The 21236-nt window shown below is 40.8% G+C and overlaps 1 protein-coding gene across 2 annotated transcripts; it reads right to left on the bottom strand.

Annotated features, from left to right (window-relative positions):
• Positions 1-1352: 1352 nt before the first annotated feature.
• tmod2 (tropomodulin 2) lies at positions 1353-20849 on the bottom strand. Of its 2 annotated transcripts, none has more exons than XM_042492260.1 (10): positions 20761-20849; positions 13434-13654; positions 11110-11266; positions 5942-6064; positions 4564-4638; positions 4348-4478; positions 4149-4256; positions 3902-4045; positions 2769-2913; positions 1353-2130 (listed from the first exon to the last, which is right to left on the bottom strand). In XM_042492260.1, exons 2-10 carry the CDS (start codon positions 13557-13559, stop codon positions 2099-2101), a joined length of 1041 nt encoding a protein of 346 aa, XP_042348194.1. In that variant the 5' UTR covers positions 13560-13654; positions 20761-20849; the 3' UTR covers positions 1353-2098. The 2 variants fall into 2 exon arrangements, with proteins under 2 accessions (XP_042348194.1, XP_042348202.1); XM_042492268.1 differs by having other exon boundaries at positions 13434-13650; positions 20761-20848.
• Between the last annotated feature and the right edge of the window lie 387 nt (positions 20850-21236).

Here is a 21236-nt window from a genome sequence, read left to right as displayed (position 1 = left end):
AAGTGCTGTCCCTTTTTATTCTTGCAATATGTTTCATTTATTTATGTTTTAAGAAAAAGTGTTGTTTACATTTTGTGAAATAATATTGAACACATGATGATTTATTGAATGTGTAGATTATAAACTAATGACTAAAGAAAAATCTGGACCCCGTAGTTGGACCAGTTGGGAACCACTGATCTAAACCATTGAATTTAAACCACAGACTTATTTTTCCATAGCAAGTGACTGTAACTGACAAAGCCAAAAAAATGAACCAATAACCATTACAAATTGATATTTTCAGCACTGCATGTGTTAGTCTTTGGCATGGTTATGCATCAGAGAAACCCAGTGTTTTGAGCCGACATTTATAGCATCATTTGTGAGAGTTGGTTAAAGCGTCTTCAGCCTAGATGGAGTTAATATCCTGTTCCTTTTGCAGTAGAATCCCACTTTTACATGATCCGAAATACACTAGTTATAATTTTCTGAATATGAGAAGTCAGAATAACCAACATCAGAATTTGAACCATATGAAAACAATAAAACAGTTAAGTATTATAAAATATTATGCATTGATACGTAAAGTATTGAATTTATATAAGGGGGTGAGCCAGCATCTGAGCCCGGCACAAACTTAACCGTTTACATACGCCAGAGGGTCAAAACTGGCTTTACAAGGCAGCTCCAGTAAACAACACCTGCAAACCACTATGCAGATGGAATGTAAAACAGTGATCTTATGTCATCTTATGTCAACCTGTGCTATCTTACAGCTGTACAGTCAGACAAGGTTTACAGTGGTCATGGCTAGGCTGTAATTCTCCCAACAAGAATTAAACCGGGGCATTGGCTTCGTTTTAAATCTGGGGGTACACATATGAAATGCAGGGTTGGTGGTCCTCCAACAGAACATTTTAAGCATCAAACACTTACTTTCCTACATTGTGGGGAATTTTTATGCAGCAATTTTCTTTTTTGTATCAATTTATGGTGTAAATGTCTTTAATTCTGTCAAAATAAATGTCCTCTGCTACTGTTTTCTTAAAGTGGTATGAATGCACACACTCAAATATTGAAAGGGACATTTTCCCCTGAAATCTACACCCATGGTTCTAACGTACTGGTCTGACTTTGCTTCACGCCAAAGAGATCTTGAGATTTCATTCCAAGAGCAGAGACCACAACTTTAGGATCTCAATTTATTGCCTAAGCAAAAAAGAAGTGTTGAATGACGATGGGTGAATTAATTTCAGCTCTGTAGTTTTTGTTTATATTTGTTTGCTCACTGAAAAAGTAAATTCCCACGTTTAAAATTCACCTTTGAAATGCCTTTTGATTGTTTGAAAGACATTTCTCATTGTACTGTCTGGAGGTAAATGAAGAGGAATCTTTATTTGTTTTATGTTTTTTTACAGGAATGTGGATGTTTCAGATCAGTTTGAGGAGTGCCTGAGGTTTGCATGTTCCACATTTTATCTCGTGTGCACACTTGGTCTCAGTATGGATACACTCTTGTCTTGGTCATGACTTGACATCACTTTAGGTGGCCTTGATTACAACACTGAATACATGCAAGCATTAACTTCAGTGCTATCACTCTAATGACAAATTTTGCTGGTTCAACACAGGTAATCCTCTGGGAGCTTAAACCTCAAACTATCATGGTAGAAGATACAGGACTTTCCTAATGTTAGTTATTGTACAAAGCTGTTACATGGTAATGTTCGTGTTTATTTCACTTGATTATAGCGAAGTATAAAAGGGGGAAAAAAGCAAGTAAAAAGTCCGGACAGATCATATAAGGGCTAAAAAAAAAAAAAAAATAAAAAAAAAAGGAGCAGCTGAAATGAAATGACTAAAAACTAATCAGATTTACACCTTCAATAACAACATAATAATAAACATAAGTATGAACATGTAAATGGGGTGAGGGCAATTCCAGTTATTTCCCTTCTTCTCAGACGTATGTTCTGGTTGAGCGCGCCTTGCCCCATGGTTTGGCACAAGACTTAAGTTTCCACACAGTGAGATGAGACCAGGGCATTGGCTGAAATTATTCCACATGGTGAGATGAAAAGACAGGATTCGCTGGGAGACAGGTCGGGCTCCGTCCCTACAGGTCCCCATCCACTCGCTTCTTGCGGACTAGAGACGAGAAGTAGGGTGAAAAAGAGCCATAAGCATGACTTTCTCCCAAAATAATTCAAATAAAGAATATCAACATGAACTGCAAACATGCTACGCAACCTTTCACCTACACAGGCCTGTTAGTTTATCATGAAAACACGAAGTGAGCCGCCATGAGCTGATTGATCAAAGTTTACACGTGTTTCAACAGCATGTGTCAGTGTGTGCAGAGAACAGGAAGTGAGATGTCATCACTCTCAAAGCTGTGTCATCACACCATGTCAGTCTCCATACTGTTAATTCATTCACACACTGATGCACACAGTTGGAGTCACACCCATGCACCAGACCTGCGCTACTGCGACTGTAACAGGAGGAGAAGCTATAAGAGAACAGAGGTCGTCACTGTGGAATGACGTCTTACAGAGGAAACAAAACAAAACCAAAAAAACACACACTGTAGAGGCAGGTGATCTGCAGAGATGTTGTAATTCTTACAACTCATTCTCCCAAAGAGAGAGAAACCAGGTGGAAGATGACTTCATAGGCAATACCTCACCCAACTTTTGCAAGTTTAAACAAAACTCAAACTCGTGTGTGTGTGTGTGTGTGTGTGTGTGTGTGTGTGTGTGTGTGTGTGTGTGTGTGTGTCGTACCAAGATCGTTGTTCTTGGTGATAGCTGCAGCAGCTCTGGAGCGAGGTCCTTGCTGGGTGAAGTGGTAGCCAAACTTCACTATGCTGTTGTTCTCTTCCAACATTTTAGCTATCTCCATCTCTACGTTAGTGCCCAGCTGCTGCCTCTGAAACACACACATAAATTTACAGACGTCAAGATCTGAACGTCAGAATTTCTCTTTGGTTTACAGCAGGAATGACTATAATTGATATGATTTAACATCTTTTCCACTACTGGAAACTCTCAACTGGTGTTTTATTCAGGCAGTGGTTTGTGTTGGTTGGCATTTTCTGCAGCTGAATAAAACAAACATTGTCTACTTCATACGGCTGTGTGAAACCACTTTCTTTAGAGTGCAAAGATTTCAGTCACAAGAACCCTGTAATCACCTGCAGTGACCCTGACTGACAGTCATAAATTAAGGAGAAATACAAAAAACCCAACAGTAATTGTGTGAACAGATGTGTGAAAAGATTTGTATGACTATGACTATAGACTACACTAAACTAGACTGTATAAAAATAATGGATGTAGCCACTGTGAGGTCACCCATTGGTTTGTGGACTCTGTGTTTTGGCAATCGCCATCTTCTGGAGCCAGCGGTGACCATATTTGCCCAAAAGGATGGAGCTGTGGTCAGTGTATTTAATTGTTGTTTGCTCCTCTATCCTGATCTGAGTGACATTAATGCCAGATGAATACAGTAAATTATTTTAAAATGGATATTACCAATAATTTTGAGATTTTACCATACTTCAGAAAAATACCCATAAAATCGTGCCTAACATGTCAAAGCATTTTAAAGACGTTTTAAAGATTGATTTAAGACATTTTAATACCAACTCTGGACTTATTTTTTGATTAATGATTCAATGCTTTTTAAGATTTTTTAAGGATCTGCAGGAACCCTGTTATTTCTGCTGTAAAGTAAGATGGAGGTCTATGGGGATGGACTCGCTTTTGGAGCCAGTCCCAGGTGGCCATTCGACTTTGGCACTGCAGGATCCACTTCATTTTTCAGATGCAGAGGAATCCGCTTGCTTATGAAGCCTCTGATCATTTTAGGTCCTGCTATGCTGATGCATGCATGTGTATGTATCTATTTCTGTTACCTGGTTGTCTATCTTGATCTCTGTGAGTGTGTCGTTGTCTCGCAATGCATCAACCAAAGCCTGCACTCCTGCCCCGGTGATGAAGTTGGACTCCAGGTTCAAACTTCGCAAAGTCTTGTTCTCTCTCAGCATGTCACTGAACGCCTGGCAGGAGGAATGAGGAGGGAAGAAATAAAGCAAAGACATAAATATGGAGTCGCTAAGTGTCAACAAAACCATTGAAAGACAATTAGCTGCGTCCTCTCACCACAGCTATTGGGTCGTTACTCCGTGTCGCTGCCAGGCTGAACTTCTTGACAATTGAGTTCTTCTCCATGGCTTTGGCAAAGTCCTTCAGTGTGGGAATCGGGATGTTCTGGAAAACCAACAAAAGACACACTGCCATTGGTCCGGGGACAGACGTGCATGTGCACACTCTGTCACTGAAAGCTTGTGTTTCTGTGTACCTTTATGTTGTTGAGGTTGACCTCTGTTAAGGAGCTGTCATTGCTTTTTATCCTCTGCAGAGTTTCTTCTACATTGGTGGGATTAGGAGGCTCATCAAACACTGGTTTCATCTTCTCCCCTTTGATCACATCTTAAGGAGACACACATGCAGACCTCAAGATATTGATCATTTTGGGACCTTTGAATTAAGAGATGTGTCTATTGATTGTACTTACTGTTGTAACCCTCTTTAGACGCAGTTCCATCGTATGTCTGACTACTGGTGACCAGAGTGTGAACACCCAGGATCGCTGCAAAACAAAAGCAGACCGTGGACTTAGCAGCTGTGGTGAGGAATCAGTAGCTCCTTTCACACTGCCTGTTCAAGGCGGGAATATTGTGCCGTTATTCCACCTCACCGTTCTGTATAAAAGGTACAATCGCAGTGTGGGGGGACAGAATCGTCTCGCCTTTAAGCCAGCAATGGAGGAAGTAACAGCACGAAATCTAAGGTCCATGTTAAAGCGATAGCCAGCAGAACGGGACTATGGGCAGGACGGGCGTTACGTTTGATTGGTGTGTTACACCTGCCACGCAGCACAGGATATTTAAAAAGCAGCTAGAAGCCAGGGTTTGAAATTGCCACCAATTAGTGTATACGCAGTTGGCTGCTAGATTTGCTTCAATCACCAGCCAAAAACAATAATAATCTATTCAGTGGCTGGTAGATTTTGGAATCCACCAGCCACAGTGGCAAGTGGACAAAAAAGTTAATTTCCAACACTGCTAGAAGCATGAAGCGGTTATCTTAAAAAAGAACAGTGGCCAAAAAATGTCTGCAAATTTGGAAAACAATAAGATTGGGGAGCTCCTTACCCTCTGAGCAGAGGACAGGATCAGCTGCCATATAACAGGAGTGGTAAAAGATTGTTATTGGCATGTTAATGCCACTGTTATTGTTTAGAAAGAGCTGCCAACGCATATATTGTATATCACAAAAGAGGCAGACGTTGTTGTGTTAAACGTCACCACATTCGTGTCTTCTTTTGCTTCCGCGATGATGGCATGCTATCTAAAATCCAGGGTTCAGACACATTTCTATGGACACAATTTCAAAACATTTCCATGACTTTTCAAGGACCCATGATAAAATTTCCATTTTGCAAAAGCATGCACGTCACTGTGTATATGGTACTTGTGACCCTGTTATGGTACTTTTCTATACACAGGAAGGGGAGTCTCACTTTGCATTACAAACACCGCCACACTGTCACTGTGTAAAAATGCAAAGGTGGCATAAAGAAGAGATTTCGTAGCAGCTCTTTAGCCCAATCTTTGTCAACAATGGCTACTGTGGACACCAAATCTAGAGGCTTAAGCAGACAAGTGGTGTTATTTTGCTCAGTTAGCCCTTTAATTCCCCTATCAACACACACCGTAAAGGACGGAGCCCTGGGAAAGACAGTCAGAGTGAAAGGAGCTTGTGTTTTACTGTCCCAGCAGACTGGGCTCAGGCAGACAACAACAGCTCCCTTTTCAAAGTCACCCCCACACACTCTTTAAAGCCTTTTAAATGACTTCTTAGCTCTCTCAAACATATACATTCATTCTTACCTGCTAGATCACACAGTTCTGTATCTGTAGCGCTGGACAGGGCTTCCTCTAATTCTGGATCCAGGGTTGTGACTTCCTCCTGGCGTGTGTCTATTGGTTTCTGCTTAGGAACAAATACTTTACCTATGAAGAAAGAATGAAAAGGACGATGATAAAAGGAGAATTTAGTACGAATTCTTAACCCAAAGGAAGTGATTCAGCCCTTATAAAAAATGGGCAGGATACAAATGACCTCAACATCAACACAGACAGAAGAAACGGCACATGCAGGCCAGGTGAAGGTTTTATGAGACATTACACAACTTCCAATTTCCATAAAAAATGTTCAACTGTTAACTGGTGATTAAATGTGACTCGTTATTCTCCTTCAGCCGTTCTCTCTTCTCGCCTTGTGCCACAATCATGAGACTGCATGACTTCGAGGTGCTGTGTGTGTGTGTGTGTGTGTGTGTGTGTGTGTGTGTGCTTCCAAACAAATGGACACATTCCCAGATAAAGCAACTGTATAATTAATATACACACAGTAATTAACACCAACACTAATCAGGGCTTGTATCTCAAGTCACTACACACTGACTTTGTCATTTTTATAATCAGACAGCACACTTCACACAGCAGGACCTCAAAGGTCATCACTCTCATTTGCTTTAGAGATTTTCATTTTTATTGTAGATGCATATTAGTTCCAGATATCAGTTATTGGTCTCATTTACAAACTAATAGTCGGTATCAGTGTTGGTCTTGTAAAACCAATATCTGTCGACCCCTAATTTTAAGTAACATAATACACCTTTAAATCCATTAAATGTTTCATGCTTTCTTGAAACACACACAAACTTAAGCCAACAAGGGAAAAAAAACACCTTTAGGAGTACCACTGTTTAGAGTTAACGTCTGTCTCTAATGAAGACCACCGTGATCTCAGCCAAGAATGGTGGAGCATAACCTTACCGCATACTGCTAAGTTAGAAGTCCAGGTAGAGCAAGCTAGTACTGACAGAAAGAGAAAGAGAGTCCATGTAACTTCAGCCAGTTCAGTTGCACAATGTGACAGCCTTTTTCACACAGGGAGTCTCCACAGATCAAGTCATAAATGCTTCTTTTCACTTTGACATTTACTGCATTTGATCTGTAAGCAAGTTGGGCAATATCATAATTACATCCACTGTGATTACATGTTGCTGAAATTCTTGTTTGGCCAACTTATAATAAATGTAATGTTGCTGACAAGAGAGTGAAGCCGGAACAACAGAAATGTGCTGTGTAAATAAGTTTAGGCCTCCTGCTATTTTACACAGCTGAACTCAGTCCAGACATGACTGTCTGACAACTAAAGTATTGCCATGGTAACCGATCTGAGGGAAGAAACGGAAAGAGCGCCGGAAGTCATGGAACAATGAGTGGCATCTCATCTAAAACTGCACTGCTGGGGCAACAAACACTTGCACTGGACGGAGAGATCATCCAGCGGGTGCCAGTTGTTTTCTATACGCCTGTCTCCTTAAACAAAAACACCACAAGAACAGGCCCTCCCCCTAAGTCAGTCAAGCCAGTCAAATGGTTCAAACTGGTCCCAAGTGGGGGCTCTGGCACTTCCTGAAAGCCAGTAAACAGTAAAATACAGTCATTAGGAGGCATCCTGTGCCAGTCCCTCTGGAGCGACATTTAGCCGCTCAGAGGCTCAAAAGAAGACAGAGCCAAAATACTGTCAGCATTTAGGGCTTGTCATCCGTACGATCCGACAGCAGCATATGACATGGACTAAAGGGGGAAAGCACATCATAGTACAAGTGGAAAAATAGGCACGTCAGTAACACAGTCTCGTGTGTAACTGGACAATCAGGCAGATTTTTTCCAGTCAAAGCAACAGATTGCATTAATCATTCAAGCAATGCCTGAAGCCTATTTTAATTCGACGTGACGAGTCATTCATCACTCCCTTTTATGTAATGTAAAAATGAGACACAAAATACATCATCCTGGTGTTGTACAAACTGATAGCAATACTGTAAAATTATTAGTTTTCTCCTTTTAAACACACGGTAATTGTCTGAAACTTAAAGGGAAATTCCAAGGTTATTCCAATTCAGATCTTATTTTTCATTTTTTGGAGACAAAAAAAAAATCTGCTGAGGTAAAAATGCTTCATAACAACATCAGAGGCAGAGGCTGCTTAAAGGGGAATACTTCAAATGTGAAAGTAATTCATACGAAACACTGAACACTGGAGGTGTATTACAGAGCTGCTGTGTGTTTGTATGTTTTCATTTGTTCAACAGCCACGCCCTCCACTGTGACCTCAACAAACATGATGTTTAACAGACTTCAACAGAGGCATGCCTTGAATGCTCCAGTCAGTGTAACAAGAAATAAACATTGATTTGCACCGACACACGATGGTTAAATCACCTGTGCCCATTTTAAAGCTCAATTAGATTTTACAGCTTCAACAACCATCTGTCCAGAACTTCTTAATATTTATAATGTTTCTAAACTTTGAAGAAAACCAAGGAAAAAAAGAAGTAAAAAAAACAATTGTTTAAAAATAATATAAAAGACCTGACCCAAAAGAGTAACATTTAAGGGGTTAAAAGTCTGCAATGGTTGCCATGGCACTTAAGCATGTTGTTTTCCTCCAAAATTATGTGCGTTATTGAAAGGAGACGCACACGCACTCATGACCACATTATTTATCAGCGGGGGGTGAGTTTAACAAGGGGAAGAGAATCAGCTGCATTCCAGAGAAGCACCGCAGTGGTTTGAGTTTTCCATGCTGTCATAGGGAGTGCACACACACACACACACACACACACACACACATTCACACACACATTCACACACACATTCACACACAGCGGGAGTATAATGTCTAACAGGCCAGGGTTGGGTCAGGAAGAAGATGTCAGCTCCGTATTTACTCTCCAGTGAGGGAGCAGCATTCAGATCTCTGGAGATCTTAACAAAAGGAATTCCTCCGGACAAGAATTTCTACCCAGTAATGTTTCTACTTTTTTTCTCACTTTTCTGTCATGCCGTCACATACAGCATCCCCTTTTTTCCCTCTTCTACAAAGTGACTGAGATTACCACAAGAATGTCTTAAAACCTGTTTGGACAGAACTGGTTTCTCTCGGGGAGATCAGGTTATTTCCGCTCTTTACAGCAACATTAATCCATCTGGATCAGCGGTGAGTTGTGTTTATTCATGAGAGAAAAAAATCTGCCACAAACATCAACTGTGTTGTGAAAAAAGTGAAGAATTCTCTGACAGTTTTATTTCCCCTTGGGTAAACAATCCATGATATCAGACTGTTGTAATGACGGTGCATCCCACATTCAAGGCCTTGTGTCTCCTCACTCCTTCAGTGCCAATACTACAAGCCTGCTAAAGCTCCAGATTATATAACTGTGAGTATCACATACAACCACATTCAACTGCTGTAATATGAAAGATTATTTTTATGGCATTAGGACTTTATTGTATAGTTATGAGATGAGACAAATTCCACTCACAATATACATCTCTAACCAGTCATCCCCCAAGACATTTGTTGACTGACAATCAATCAGCAAGCAAACAAAAACCAAATAAACACTATCTAGGTCAACTAGTTGGGAAATCACTCCCATTCAAATAGGGTTTTAGGCTCAGATTTGCATCATCTTGTCAGAGGAAAACCTCAGCCTGAGCCTCAGTCTTGTCCTGCCAATGGTGCAGAACAAACTGCAAAAACAAAGACGACAGACGCTCACCGGCAGCCAGACACTGACCCGACGGCTAACTGTCAGTTTGGTGTGTCAGGGCACTTACATTTAATTTTCAAACATATCCAAACTGAAGAAAAAAAAGATATCAAAACTTCAATATGCAGTTGTGCCTCAGCTGATAACAAAAACAAAACATTTCCACACTGATGAATTACTCCTGAGTCAACAACGTTATCCTCATAGTCTTTGTCTTGGCTGCTCGCCATCATCTGCCTGACGCTGTGTGATGGAGACACAGAATTTCAAAATAAAAGTGCACCTGACAGAGGATGATATGGATTGATGTTTTCACTTTGCATCAATGATACGTAATCGTTGCTCATTTAATTGATATATCGAAGCAGCTCGATTGACTGTTACACCCCTACGCATTCCCCGATATCATATACATGCGATGTGTCTCTCCCATTACCGGCATACATACAAACAACCCTGCATTTTTTGTTCTCTATCCACTTCAGAGTGTGTTCACAACAGCAGAGTCATGTTCCTTTAAATAGCATGCAGCCTTTGAAACAGTCAGACGGATGAAGAAACGGCAGTGTTGAAACGATAGTCTGTTTGCAGAATTAAAAGCTACGAATTTGTGATCAGTAGGATGCTGTCCCTTATTATTCCAGCATGTGACCTTTTTCTGCTTTGTTTGGCCATGTACACATTCACATAAGATAGCTGCAATTTTTAAGAAAATGAATGAAAAATAAACCATGAATACATCTGAATACGCTAATCTTTTAAATCAAATGTGCTGTGTACAGATATAATTTAATAAAAACAGAGCTGAACTAACATCAATTAACAGATGGATTCGAGACATTTCATCCTAACCTTGCCTCCTCCTCTGACACTCCCTTCCTCCTATCCCCTGGTACAAACACACCTCCCCCACACTGTTATGTGTTGCATAAGAGCAGACATGCATTAATAATACCTGCCTAAGACAGCAGAACAGTAATTACTGCTGTGTGTCTGTACTGCTGACAGGAGCACATACAAACACACCTCTGTTCTCCATCCCATGAGAAATATATTACATGCATGCGATGGCACCACACTAATGATGTTAAAGATGACAGCCAGGCATGGTGCACTATCTAACACTACTGGAATCTGTTTGGTTGGTTATTTCAAAGACAGCACTTGACTGGTATGGTATTTGGCCCTTTGTAACACTGTCTGCATTAATCTGAATCTTAACTTCTAAGGACTGAGGTTTATTTACAGGTAAAAGAGCAACACTATGATTAAAAATGCAATGGTAAAAACTCAAAAACTTAAACCTTTGGATTCTGATGTGCACCACAGACTGTTCACTGTTCTGATTTTTAGTCATGAGAAGGTTTTAAAACAGTGAATATTCATATTGGAATGACTCTTGTTGCTGTAAATAAACACACGCACCTTTTTTCTCCCCGGTGTAGGGCACTACATCCTCTCTGTCCTTGTACTCCATGGCTTCCTTCTCCAGGTATTTGAGAAGGCTTTCCCTGTTGAATGTTCCTGTTGCTTGCTTTGTTGTCTGGTCTTTCTGACGTAAACCCGCTGGTAGGAGAGCATTCTGAAGAGAGGAGACAGGGAGAGACATTAAACCTGTCAACTGATAGATATATAGAAAGACACTTTATCAATCCTTCACAGGAACTTACATTTGTTACAGCAATTTATTCACAGCTAACCACACACAACCACACATAACATAAAAGCGCATAAAATAAAAAATCTTAAAAATAATACTAAAAAAATACTAACTTCTAAAATTTTTCAATATATAAATACTATGAGGTGTATAAAATTTCAGTGTGCAAAAGTGCAGTAGTTAAAAACAATGGTTATTTAAGAGCATTAAAAAAATCTAATGGCAGGAAATGTTTTCTGCAGCATTCAGTCCTGCATCTTGATGGAATCGACTTGTGGCTAAAGGTGCTCTACCAAAACGCCTGCAGGGTGTGGAGGGGGTTGGTGGGCTTGTCCAACACACTCATTTTAGACCAAAAAGTGAAAATGTATATGCTACAGAAAATAGTTTTTTTAAGCTCTAAATGGTTATTGTAAGTCAACACAATGTCTGTCTTTCTTTTCCCACCTGCTTTGATTAATGATCAGCCTGTTGAGGCAGTAGAGGAGTTCAATATTTAGAAACCTTTTTGGTCGGATTTTGAGTTTTACAGCCAACACATACAAAAAAAACCCAACTCTGCAGCACTTTTAAATGAATATGCATGGTATGGGCACCTGAAGGTTAAGAACAAATACAGACTGTCCAGAATTACAAACACAGCCAATAAAAATATTAGGAGAGAGCAGAAAGAACTGAGATGTATATGTAAAGCGCAGGAAGCACAAAAAAAAGCCCTACAAATTGTGGCCGATCCTGTTCATCCTCTTTTTTTCACGAATTCATAGAACTGCCCTCGGAAAAATGCTACAGTGCTGCAGCAGCAAACACGAACATTTACAAAAAGCCTTTCATATCAAATGCAGTAACTTTGTTAAATTGGTTAACACCCTTTGCACTGAAACCATGTCTGTCATTGTCATTTGTACTGTGCATGTTTGTTAATCATTGTATGTATTGTGATTTTTACTATGATGTGTTTTTATAATAATGATAATCATAATATACGGGTTAAAAAGTTTCATTGCACGGCCACTTTGCTGTCGAATGTGTCCCAAAGTCAGTTTGTGATGTTATCTATCATCTGCCCGTCTTCTCTAAACTTCTGTGAAAATGCTGCAAGCAAAAGCCAGCATATTCCTTACATCTGTAGTCTGTGTGGTAGTTGGCATCAATGCCAGATGCCAGAGTCACATGGGAAAAAGACATGAATTACAAGTTCCTCAAAACAGGATGTTAATATACTATGAACTTGTTGAACTTGAGAACCAAAACCTCATGGTTACAAAGACCTAACCTAAAAAAAAAGTAACCAACTGTGGACCATTTGTTGTAGGTGAAATCTTGGAGGAGGTAAAATGGGATGTGTGAAAATGTATAAAAGTTTGTCTAGCCAGCCTGCGTGTGTTGAAACTAAACGCAGCGCTTCTTTTTGTGAACATGCCAAATTCTACTTTGTGTACTAATGACATGAGATTCAGAAATTAATATTTTCCCACCGTTGCTGACTGTTTCCTGTGGGCTTTTGAGTGCTCACCATGTGGGTTGATTTATCTCACTCGGTTTGGATGGAATCTAAATAAAACGCCCGGTCGCCTGGAGGGGATTTCATTATACTCTCTCTAGCTCTACTCACAAATAAACACACAAACACTTGGCAGCCTGCTGATGGAGCCGCTGCAGCTGAGACTTCCCTTTAAATTATTTTTCCAACCAAGCAGGCTGGGGACTGGGAGGTGTGGTGAGCATGTGCAAAGGAAAAATCCACCTTTGGATATGAATTTGTGACGTTTACTGCTTCCAAGGAAGTTAAACTGTGATGACGTGGTATGTTCTATTTTTAAATCTTAATCTGCCTCCAACCAAGTCCAACCAGGAGGCATTAACTTGTTGGTACCAGGTAAAACTAGGTGATGTTTTTGTGAAAACTGGGGCATGGCTAAGATTACAGTCATGTCCTTGATTTGAGAAAATGAACAATGGCTGAAAAGAGCTTTTAGAAGTGCATAAAGACCTCTTTATTTTTAAATTGGCAACTTCCCAATTAATCCCTTTGCCACCAAACTCCCTCCCACCAGAGAGCCCTGGAGCTCCTCCAACCCTCACTGACCTCGGGGTCCATCTCCTCGAGGGCTGTCTCCAGCTGTTTGAGCTCCTCTGCCGACAGTTTGTTGAGGATTTCATCTTCATCGAGATCCTTGTACTTGTCCAGGTCCTTCTTGAACGGCAACGCCATGGTGCCAGCTATAGCTTGCTAAGCAACACTGAACAGCAGACCACAGCCACAATGTTTCCTCTCAGGCTCACTGCTGCAGACCAGGGAGAGACTACCTGAAGACAAACACACACAGTTAACACTCAGGATCATGGGACATTGAATACATTTGAATTCAATCGAATAAACAACCTAATGTAATTATATCTCAACTGAAATAAACAACTCATCCCTGTGAAACAATAGCTGATCACAGCTGGGCTGGATAATGACGCCCAGCAATGATGCAACAAATACACACAGCTGGAACAAAGGAAGGACTTTCTCAAGCTCTGACAAGTCATCTGACCACTTCTATGAGGACAACTAGATAAGACAATCAAGTCTGTGCAACTTAAAAAACATTTACAACTAAGAAGGAGATGCAAAATAACCGTATTCTACTAGAAAATGCATATATACTTCTTTCCTCTAGAACAGTGTTTTCCAAAGCTTTCCTCGAGTACCACTTATCCTGCATCTCTCCCTGCTGCAACACAAATGAATTACATGATCAAATGATCAGGCATCAAGCAGCTTCACGAGTTCATAAAGGTTGATCATTTGAATCAGCTGTGTTGAAACAGGGAAAGATTTAGTGCTGCGTTCCATTCAAAGTCGGAGATCGGAATTTCGCAGATGAAATTTTCGACTTCCCACTTCCAAGCGTTCTAGGTGCACAACACCAGATGTGAAGAAAAAACATGACAGGCAGAGACAAACTGGTGTTTCTGTGGCTAGTCCATGGACAATTGTACCGTCAGCAGGGCTGCCTCCTGCACATATGAGCGAAACAGAGGAAAAACTATGCCTAAGGTAATATTGTAAATAATTATAAATATTATTTAACTGCATTTTTATACTTGGAAACATATCAAAACATGTCATTCACTAGCCTATGTGCTAATAGCTACACTAATGTATTTTAGTCATTTACAATGTGCGCCTAGTTTACCAATAGGAACTCCGACTCTGAGTGGCGTTCCACGGTAGTTTTTAAAGAAGGAGGTCAGAATATCTCGGCTTCCGAGTTGTCTGGAATTGCAGCATAAAACACGCAGGACAGCTGGTGCTCTCGGAGAGGTTTCGAAAGTGTTGTTCTTGGGACTAAGGAGCCTGAAATAAAGCAAACTGTAGCCCCTTTACACTGCATGTTCAAGGATGGAGTATGGCACCATCATGCCGTTCTGTAGAAAAGGTACAATCAAAGAATTGGGGGACAGAGTTATCTCGTCTTTGAGCCAGCAAGGGAGATAATAACAGTGCTGAAAGATGTCTATAGGCGCATTTAAACTGCCTGTTCAAGGAGGGAATATCACACCGTTATGATGCCTTGCCATTCTGTATATAACATCCAATCATGGAGAGGGCTGACGGAGTGGTCTTGTCTCTGAGTCGGATTCGGAGGTAGTAACAGCGCCGTAATGAGATCTGTTTAAAACGTAAAGCCGTGACCATGAGCAGCACAGGTGTGACGTTTTGATGACGTGTTTTTGTGTGCGACCCACCACACCTCCACACCTCACCCTCCGAGCAGAGGACGAGATCAGCCACCATATAACAGAGACAGTAAATGATCGTGATTGACATGTTATGTCTTTTTTGTTTGGAAAGTTCTATCGACGCATAAGTTATATGTTACGCTAGAGGCAGATGCTGTTGTGTTGAACGTCACGCGCGCCGTGATGCAGTGGAAAATCACACACTGGAGCCGAATGATGCCATCATCAATTGTTCAGTGTAAAAGTGCAGGGGCAGTTTAAAGAGGGGACTTTGTTGGAGCCATATAGCCCGATCTCTGTGTAAAAGCAGCTTTTGTAAAAGGGACAGCCGGCAGAACGGGATTAGGGGTGGGACAGGTAAGATGTTTGACGGTGTGTGAGCCACTGATGGAGATTTAAAATGCAGCTGATAGCAGTTAGCGGCTAACTCAAAAAAGAAAAACAGCGATGCTATTCAGAATCACACACTGGAGCGCCATGGTGCCGCCGTTGTTTGGCTCTGTGTAAAAATACAAAGGCAGCATGAACAAGGGACTTTGCAGCAGCCCTATAGTGTGATCTCTGTGTAAAACGTACTTGTAACAGCGGCAGGAAATTCTGGAGTAAATGCTAAGTACATGTAGCCTATTAGATCAAAACAAAACTGTTAGCTCAGATTAAATCAAGCTCAGATAAGTGAATGAGCTAGGGAGTGAATGTGTAGCCTGTCAAACTAAAGGAAGAGGCTCAAGCCTTTAGTTCCCTCTCCCACGCCACAGGCCGAACACTAAATGACCTCATGATTTCCAGATTCCCTGCAGGACTCCACAGATGGCCTTAGTCCTAACCACTCGCTTTAACTGTACATACACATAAACTTAAACTTTCCCAAATGACTTGCTCACGCTTTCGTTAAAAAAAAACTGACTTAGCACAACAAATACTTACTTGCTGTATTATTACATCAGTCTCACTGATTCATGTCAGTTGTGAAACACAGCACCGTCTCTGAACCCACTGACAGCAGCAAAAACACCCCGTTATTCAACTCTGCTTTAGGATTCTTTAAACATTAGGTGTCATTTCCTCGGAGCTGCCTGAGTGATTTCACCAGTTCGGAGGAATTCCCTGAGAGTCTGACACAGTCTGGGCCTTGTTTCTCTACAACCCAGGCTCTGTCCTGGATTAATACTTCTCCTCAACTCCTCCATTAAACCACTACAACCAGTAGTGCACAGATTTATCTCTGAAATGACTACTAGAGGGGCATTTACAAGCCTGAGAGCCAGCAGATGAAGCTGGGCTAAAATGTCAGAACTGATTACTTTAATGAAAGCACATTAATATTATGAGCTACAATAATAATGTCACAATATTTATGTTGTGTACAGTAGTTAGATCTGATCCTGGAAAACAGTGTCAGTAGAGTAATGACTGGCGCTCAGCTACTGCAGGATATTATCTCAGCTAACTGTGAGGAAGGAGATCAACCACTCAAGCTGTAATGAAGCTAAGCTAATGGTGTTAGACAAGCAAGGTGGTGAAACAAAATAAATGGGCATTAAAATATGGCACAAATTAATAATAAATAATGTGAATAAAACTGTCTTTTACAGGCTTAGGAAAATCCTAAAAAAATATACTTAGAGGTGAAAGCAATATTTATGAATGCCGATGAATACAGCACTAAACTGGAGAACCAACACGCATGCAATGAAGTTTAAGCCTGAGCATAATATCTGACAAATTAAAATTATCCCATGAACCAAATCATATGAAAATCGCTTTGCCTGTTGTGTCCGCAACAGCGGTCCTCTGTGCTGTTTGTGGAACAGCGCCAGGGTTTGTTTCTCATGACGTCATGACATGCCCTTGCTCGCGTGTTTTTGGAAAGGGGAGTTTTGTTCATCTTTCATAATCAACAGAGACGACACAAAGACGCAAGGAGGCTTTACTGTGATTATGTGAAAATGAAGACTTTGAAGCATTCTGCCAAAAAGCCCTCAAAACTCAGCCTAACTCTTTTCATTTCCTTACACACCACTCAGATCTCTGCTAGCCAGTGACAACATATAAAAATATTGGTCTTGCATCATGTGAAGTTTGATTTATGACTTTCTTGGTCCTAATTTACTATAAACACCCAGACTAATTCTAATAATGAGCCAAATACAATGATGATATGACATTTCTGGCCAAGATCTGGATAAAGTGGAGAAGCCAGCCTGAGATAAGCCCTAAGTCACACACATGGACACACACACGCATACACACACACACACACACACACACATAATGCTCTTATGACAAGCAGCTCAAATTAACACCATTTAACTTATTATCCCACTTTCTCAAAAACACTTTCTACTTCACTGACGTATAACTCAACAGCCACTGTTTGCAGTGAGGTCCACTACTTTTGAGCGTGCAGACAGAAGACTAATGGAGCATGCAGACAGGGCTAATGATGGCAATGGGTGGGCTCAAGCCTGAAGTGGAGACACTGAGAGGATCCATTAGTCCGGTCTGATTGATACCTTTCTCCTTCTCCCCTCGGCTAATCCTTGAAGACAACAACAGATGGCTCGGAGCCAATAATACTGCAAACCTGTCTGCACTCTAGGCTCACCTTACACTTTACTACACTGACCTCTACACTCAGGCTACTGTTGAGCCAAATAAACATTGAGGACTGAACAAGGTCAAAGCCACAACTATAACAGTTTAAGTTTCCCTGAAAGGCCACATGTTTAGTGATAAAGTTCAAGTGACAGAATATTTTAGCAAAAGCTATAATTTACAAAGTTGAACCAAGCCTTCATAGAAAAAAATCTGCAGTATGTGTGCATAAAAGACCAAAGAAATACATATTTTATTCTTAAGAGTGTGCATATTCAGGATGTTTATTGGTGCACTATACCTTTAGAGTATTAAGCAAAATACTCAAGTGCCAAGTAGTATCGAAACGTCACCGGTCAAACGATTCCTGCATTCTATCCTTTTTGCACCGAGCGTCTGATCCGAGACCGTCGCGACTCCCCGACAGGTCAGCAAACTTTCTGTTGCTCTCGTCCCCGGAGCTCACCTCCAGCAAGCAGTCAGTTCAACGTCTGCCTGGTTAGCACAAGCTACAGCAGCAGCGACTGACAAAAACAGTCCAAAACAGTCGTTAAATGGGCCCAACAAATTCCCAGTGACATCCAAAGGACTAGACTGTTGTTAAACCCCTTAATAACCATAATTTTAGCCATGTGATGCTAACAGTAAATACTATCACTGTGTGTGCGGCCGGGCAAACTCTCACAAGTGTCCCTGGCACAGAGCTCACACTCCTGCAGCGGCTATAACCCACACAGTCTGTGGTGTAGTGAAGCTGAGTACAGTGTATCTGACTGAGTTGGTGGTTAAGCGTGCTGAGATGCCACCCTAACGTTCAAAATAACTGCTGCACGCCACTCCATTCAAATGGAGCATCATAATATCTGGTTTCAGAATTTTCCGCAGCTGATGAGGCCTCCTCCCTACCTCTAAGAGACGATATCACCGTGGGAACATAGCTGGTTGGTTGTTTATTAGTTAAATGTAAGTGGGGAGGAAGGACAACTTCAAGCTGTTACTCTTAAATTTGCTGGCTCTGTTGCATCTCCCCAAAGGCAACAGTTCATACTCAGGACATAAAACATGAAAGTGAAATGTCTGAACTTGTTTCAGGTCAAATGGCTGCATCTTCTTTCAAATAGTGATGCTGGCAGACAATTAACTGAGTCATTAAGTATGTAGTTTGATATCAGACTCCATCCCAGATGTCTCTGTATCATATTATATAACCCTTAGCAGCTAAAACAAAAAAACATATAATGTGTAGATATATAACTCCCGCACTATTTAAAATCTCATAGGAACAACCTGGAGGAATAGTAACTTGCAGCTCATGAACAGGAAGCACTGACTGGGTATTACATTATTATAGAGCACCGCCCCAACAAAACACAAAAAGACTATAGTTAGAATGACCCAGCTCGACTACCCATGGGAAAAGAGTCTGCACTTCCTCCTACCACCTACTCCTCTACAGTTTTATTCTCTACTCTTCTGTCTCTCCACCCTGATGTTACTCAGTTATCCGTTTTATGCCTCCTAAGGTGCCTGGAAGTGTCAGGAATGATAGAAAACATATGGGAGGAGACAGAGCACTGCAATATATAAGCAAACAATGAGGAGCTATAGGTATCAGTGGAGTAAAGCTGTATTATCTATAAATTATTTTCAATAAAACCAAGTGTCAAAATAAAAAACAAAATTATAAAGCACATTCTGTCCCTCCCAACTCTTGCACAGACCTGGCAAGGGCCAGACAGGAAGTGGGGTGTTTCTCAAACAAACACACATGATTTGTATACACCCCTGTTCTAACCGCACACTCCAGACACACACTCCATTATTATATAATGAGGACAACTGACAAGGAGTCCCCTGCCTTTCTGCTCCACTTGCAAGGGCTGGATAATGCAGGTACAAAAAAGGCTGCCCCTTTCACGCCTTAGTAAAAGTTACTAATCACCACTGTGACTGCTTTACACTAAGAGCGAAACTAAGCACTCACAGCCAGGTTTCACCCTCCAGTGAAAGGTATGCAGGGTAAACAAATCCTATCTGAGGAGCCTGTTTATCTGTAATACTGCACTGCAGAGGGTGATACAGCAGGCAGTAAAACCTAAATGCCATGTCAGCAGTCATCATCCACATTATGTCCCATTAGTTACCTGCTCCACGCCTTCAGCAGGGGTCACCTGCCTTCAAGCTATAAGCAGACGTCCTCTTAAAACTTGGACCACACCCTTCATTCTCCATTGGGCCCCGCTGGTCAAAATACCTTTGTGACACACACATACACCCTCAGATTGAACAAGGAGTGTATCAGTAGACTCAGTGACACTGGTACAATGACCTCGCACCTATCAAACAAGTAAAACTACTGCTAAAACCACATCCTTACCCTCCACACTGATGTGAGTCACCCACTAAAAAGTATGCACCTAAAAACAATGAAACTGTTATTTTTAGCCAACACTGCCAGCGTAGATGTATGTCTGAAAAATGCTTTGTCAGGCTGACAGGGATGGGCAACGGAGATTAAATTAATCCTACATTGTAAATACAATTAGCAACAGTCATACACAATAAAATAAGAACTTTGAACTGATCCAAGAACCATAAGGGGATAATTAGCACTTCCTTAAAATGACATATCATACCGCTCTTCTATTATATACATCACGACAGTTTGTTTCTTTGGTGGTAACTCAGCTGCCCTAAATGAAATAGTTACATCCATCTCTTGTGTCTACTGATCGGCGTTAGCTAACTCGCTCCTGACATGTTTATGATGATCACGCTGACAGTAAACACGTTGATCGTAATTATCATCGCCTGTTAAAAGATAACGCACGTGAGCTGTAAATAGTTATAGTCAAGTCAAGCCGTTTACGGTACACTTGCTTTGGTAACTTAGCTACATTTGTCGGATGCGGTGACACCATGCGAAATAACCCGATGACATGTAGAAGCTAACACGCTAACAGTTGACTCAAGTTGCTAGCCGTTAAGCTAAACCAGCAGAAGTGACAGCCTGTAAAACAGTACGACTGGCGAGTTCGTTATGTTACTAATTCAAAAAACCCCAGAGCTATCAATTTCCTTACCTGAGGCTAGTGGGACCTAACTAAGGAATGCCCAAATAATGTCAGTCTTTCCAATGAATGCGATGTCTTCAGTGGTTGAGTTCCCACTCCCAGACCAAGGGCGGTAACACAGGAAGGGAGAGCTAGCGCGTTCTCTGAGCGACGTCTGATTGAGCCAATAGACGGAGAGTCTTCCGGGCGTGAACCAATCATGTAGAAGAACCTGCCTCTTTGTGTCTAGAAGAACCAATCAGAGTAGAGATAAGAAAGAGAAGGAAATTAAAATAAAATAATAAAATAAAATAAAATAAAATAAAAAATAAAATAAAATAAAAAAAAATAAAATAAAATAAAATAAAATAAAATAGGGGTTTATCAATTTAGTCATATACTAAAGCTGATAAATTTGGTTATGTATCTTGATCTGATTTTTTAAAAATGGTATTTCAGTGCTATTTATAATTGTAAAATTTGACAAAAAATAATGAAGATATTAA

This window comes from Plectropomus leopardus, chromosome 1, assembly GCF_008729295.1.
Source record: "Plectropomus leopardus isolate mb chromosome 1, YSFRI_Pleo_2.0, whole genome shotgun sequence".
Classification (NCBI taxonomy): domain Eukaryota; kingdom Metazoa; phylum Chordata; class Actinopteri; order Perciformes; family Serranidae; genus Plectropomus; species Plectropomus leopardus.
Note: the sequence above shows the minus strand (reverse complement) of the source record. Positions and strands in the feature narration are given on the sequence as shown.

Excerpts from the sequence above, each read along its gene's own strand:
- tmod2 (XM_042492260.1), bottom strand. The coding sequence starts at position 13,559 with ATGGCGTTGCCGTTCAAGAAGGACCTGGACAAGTACAAGGATCTCGAT. Across the intron at positions 11,267-13,433 it reads TCGAGGAGATGGACCCCGAG|AATGCTCTCCTACCAGCGGG; the intron begins GTCAGTGAGGGT and ends TCCTCTCTTCAG. Across the intron at positions 2,914-3,901 it reads AGATCAAGATAGACAACCAG|AGGCAGCAGCTGGGCACTAA; the intron begins GTAACAGAAATA and ends TGTGTGTTTCAG.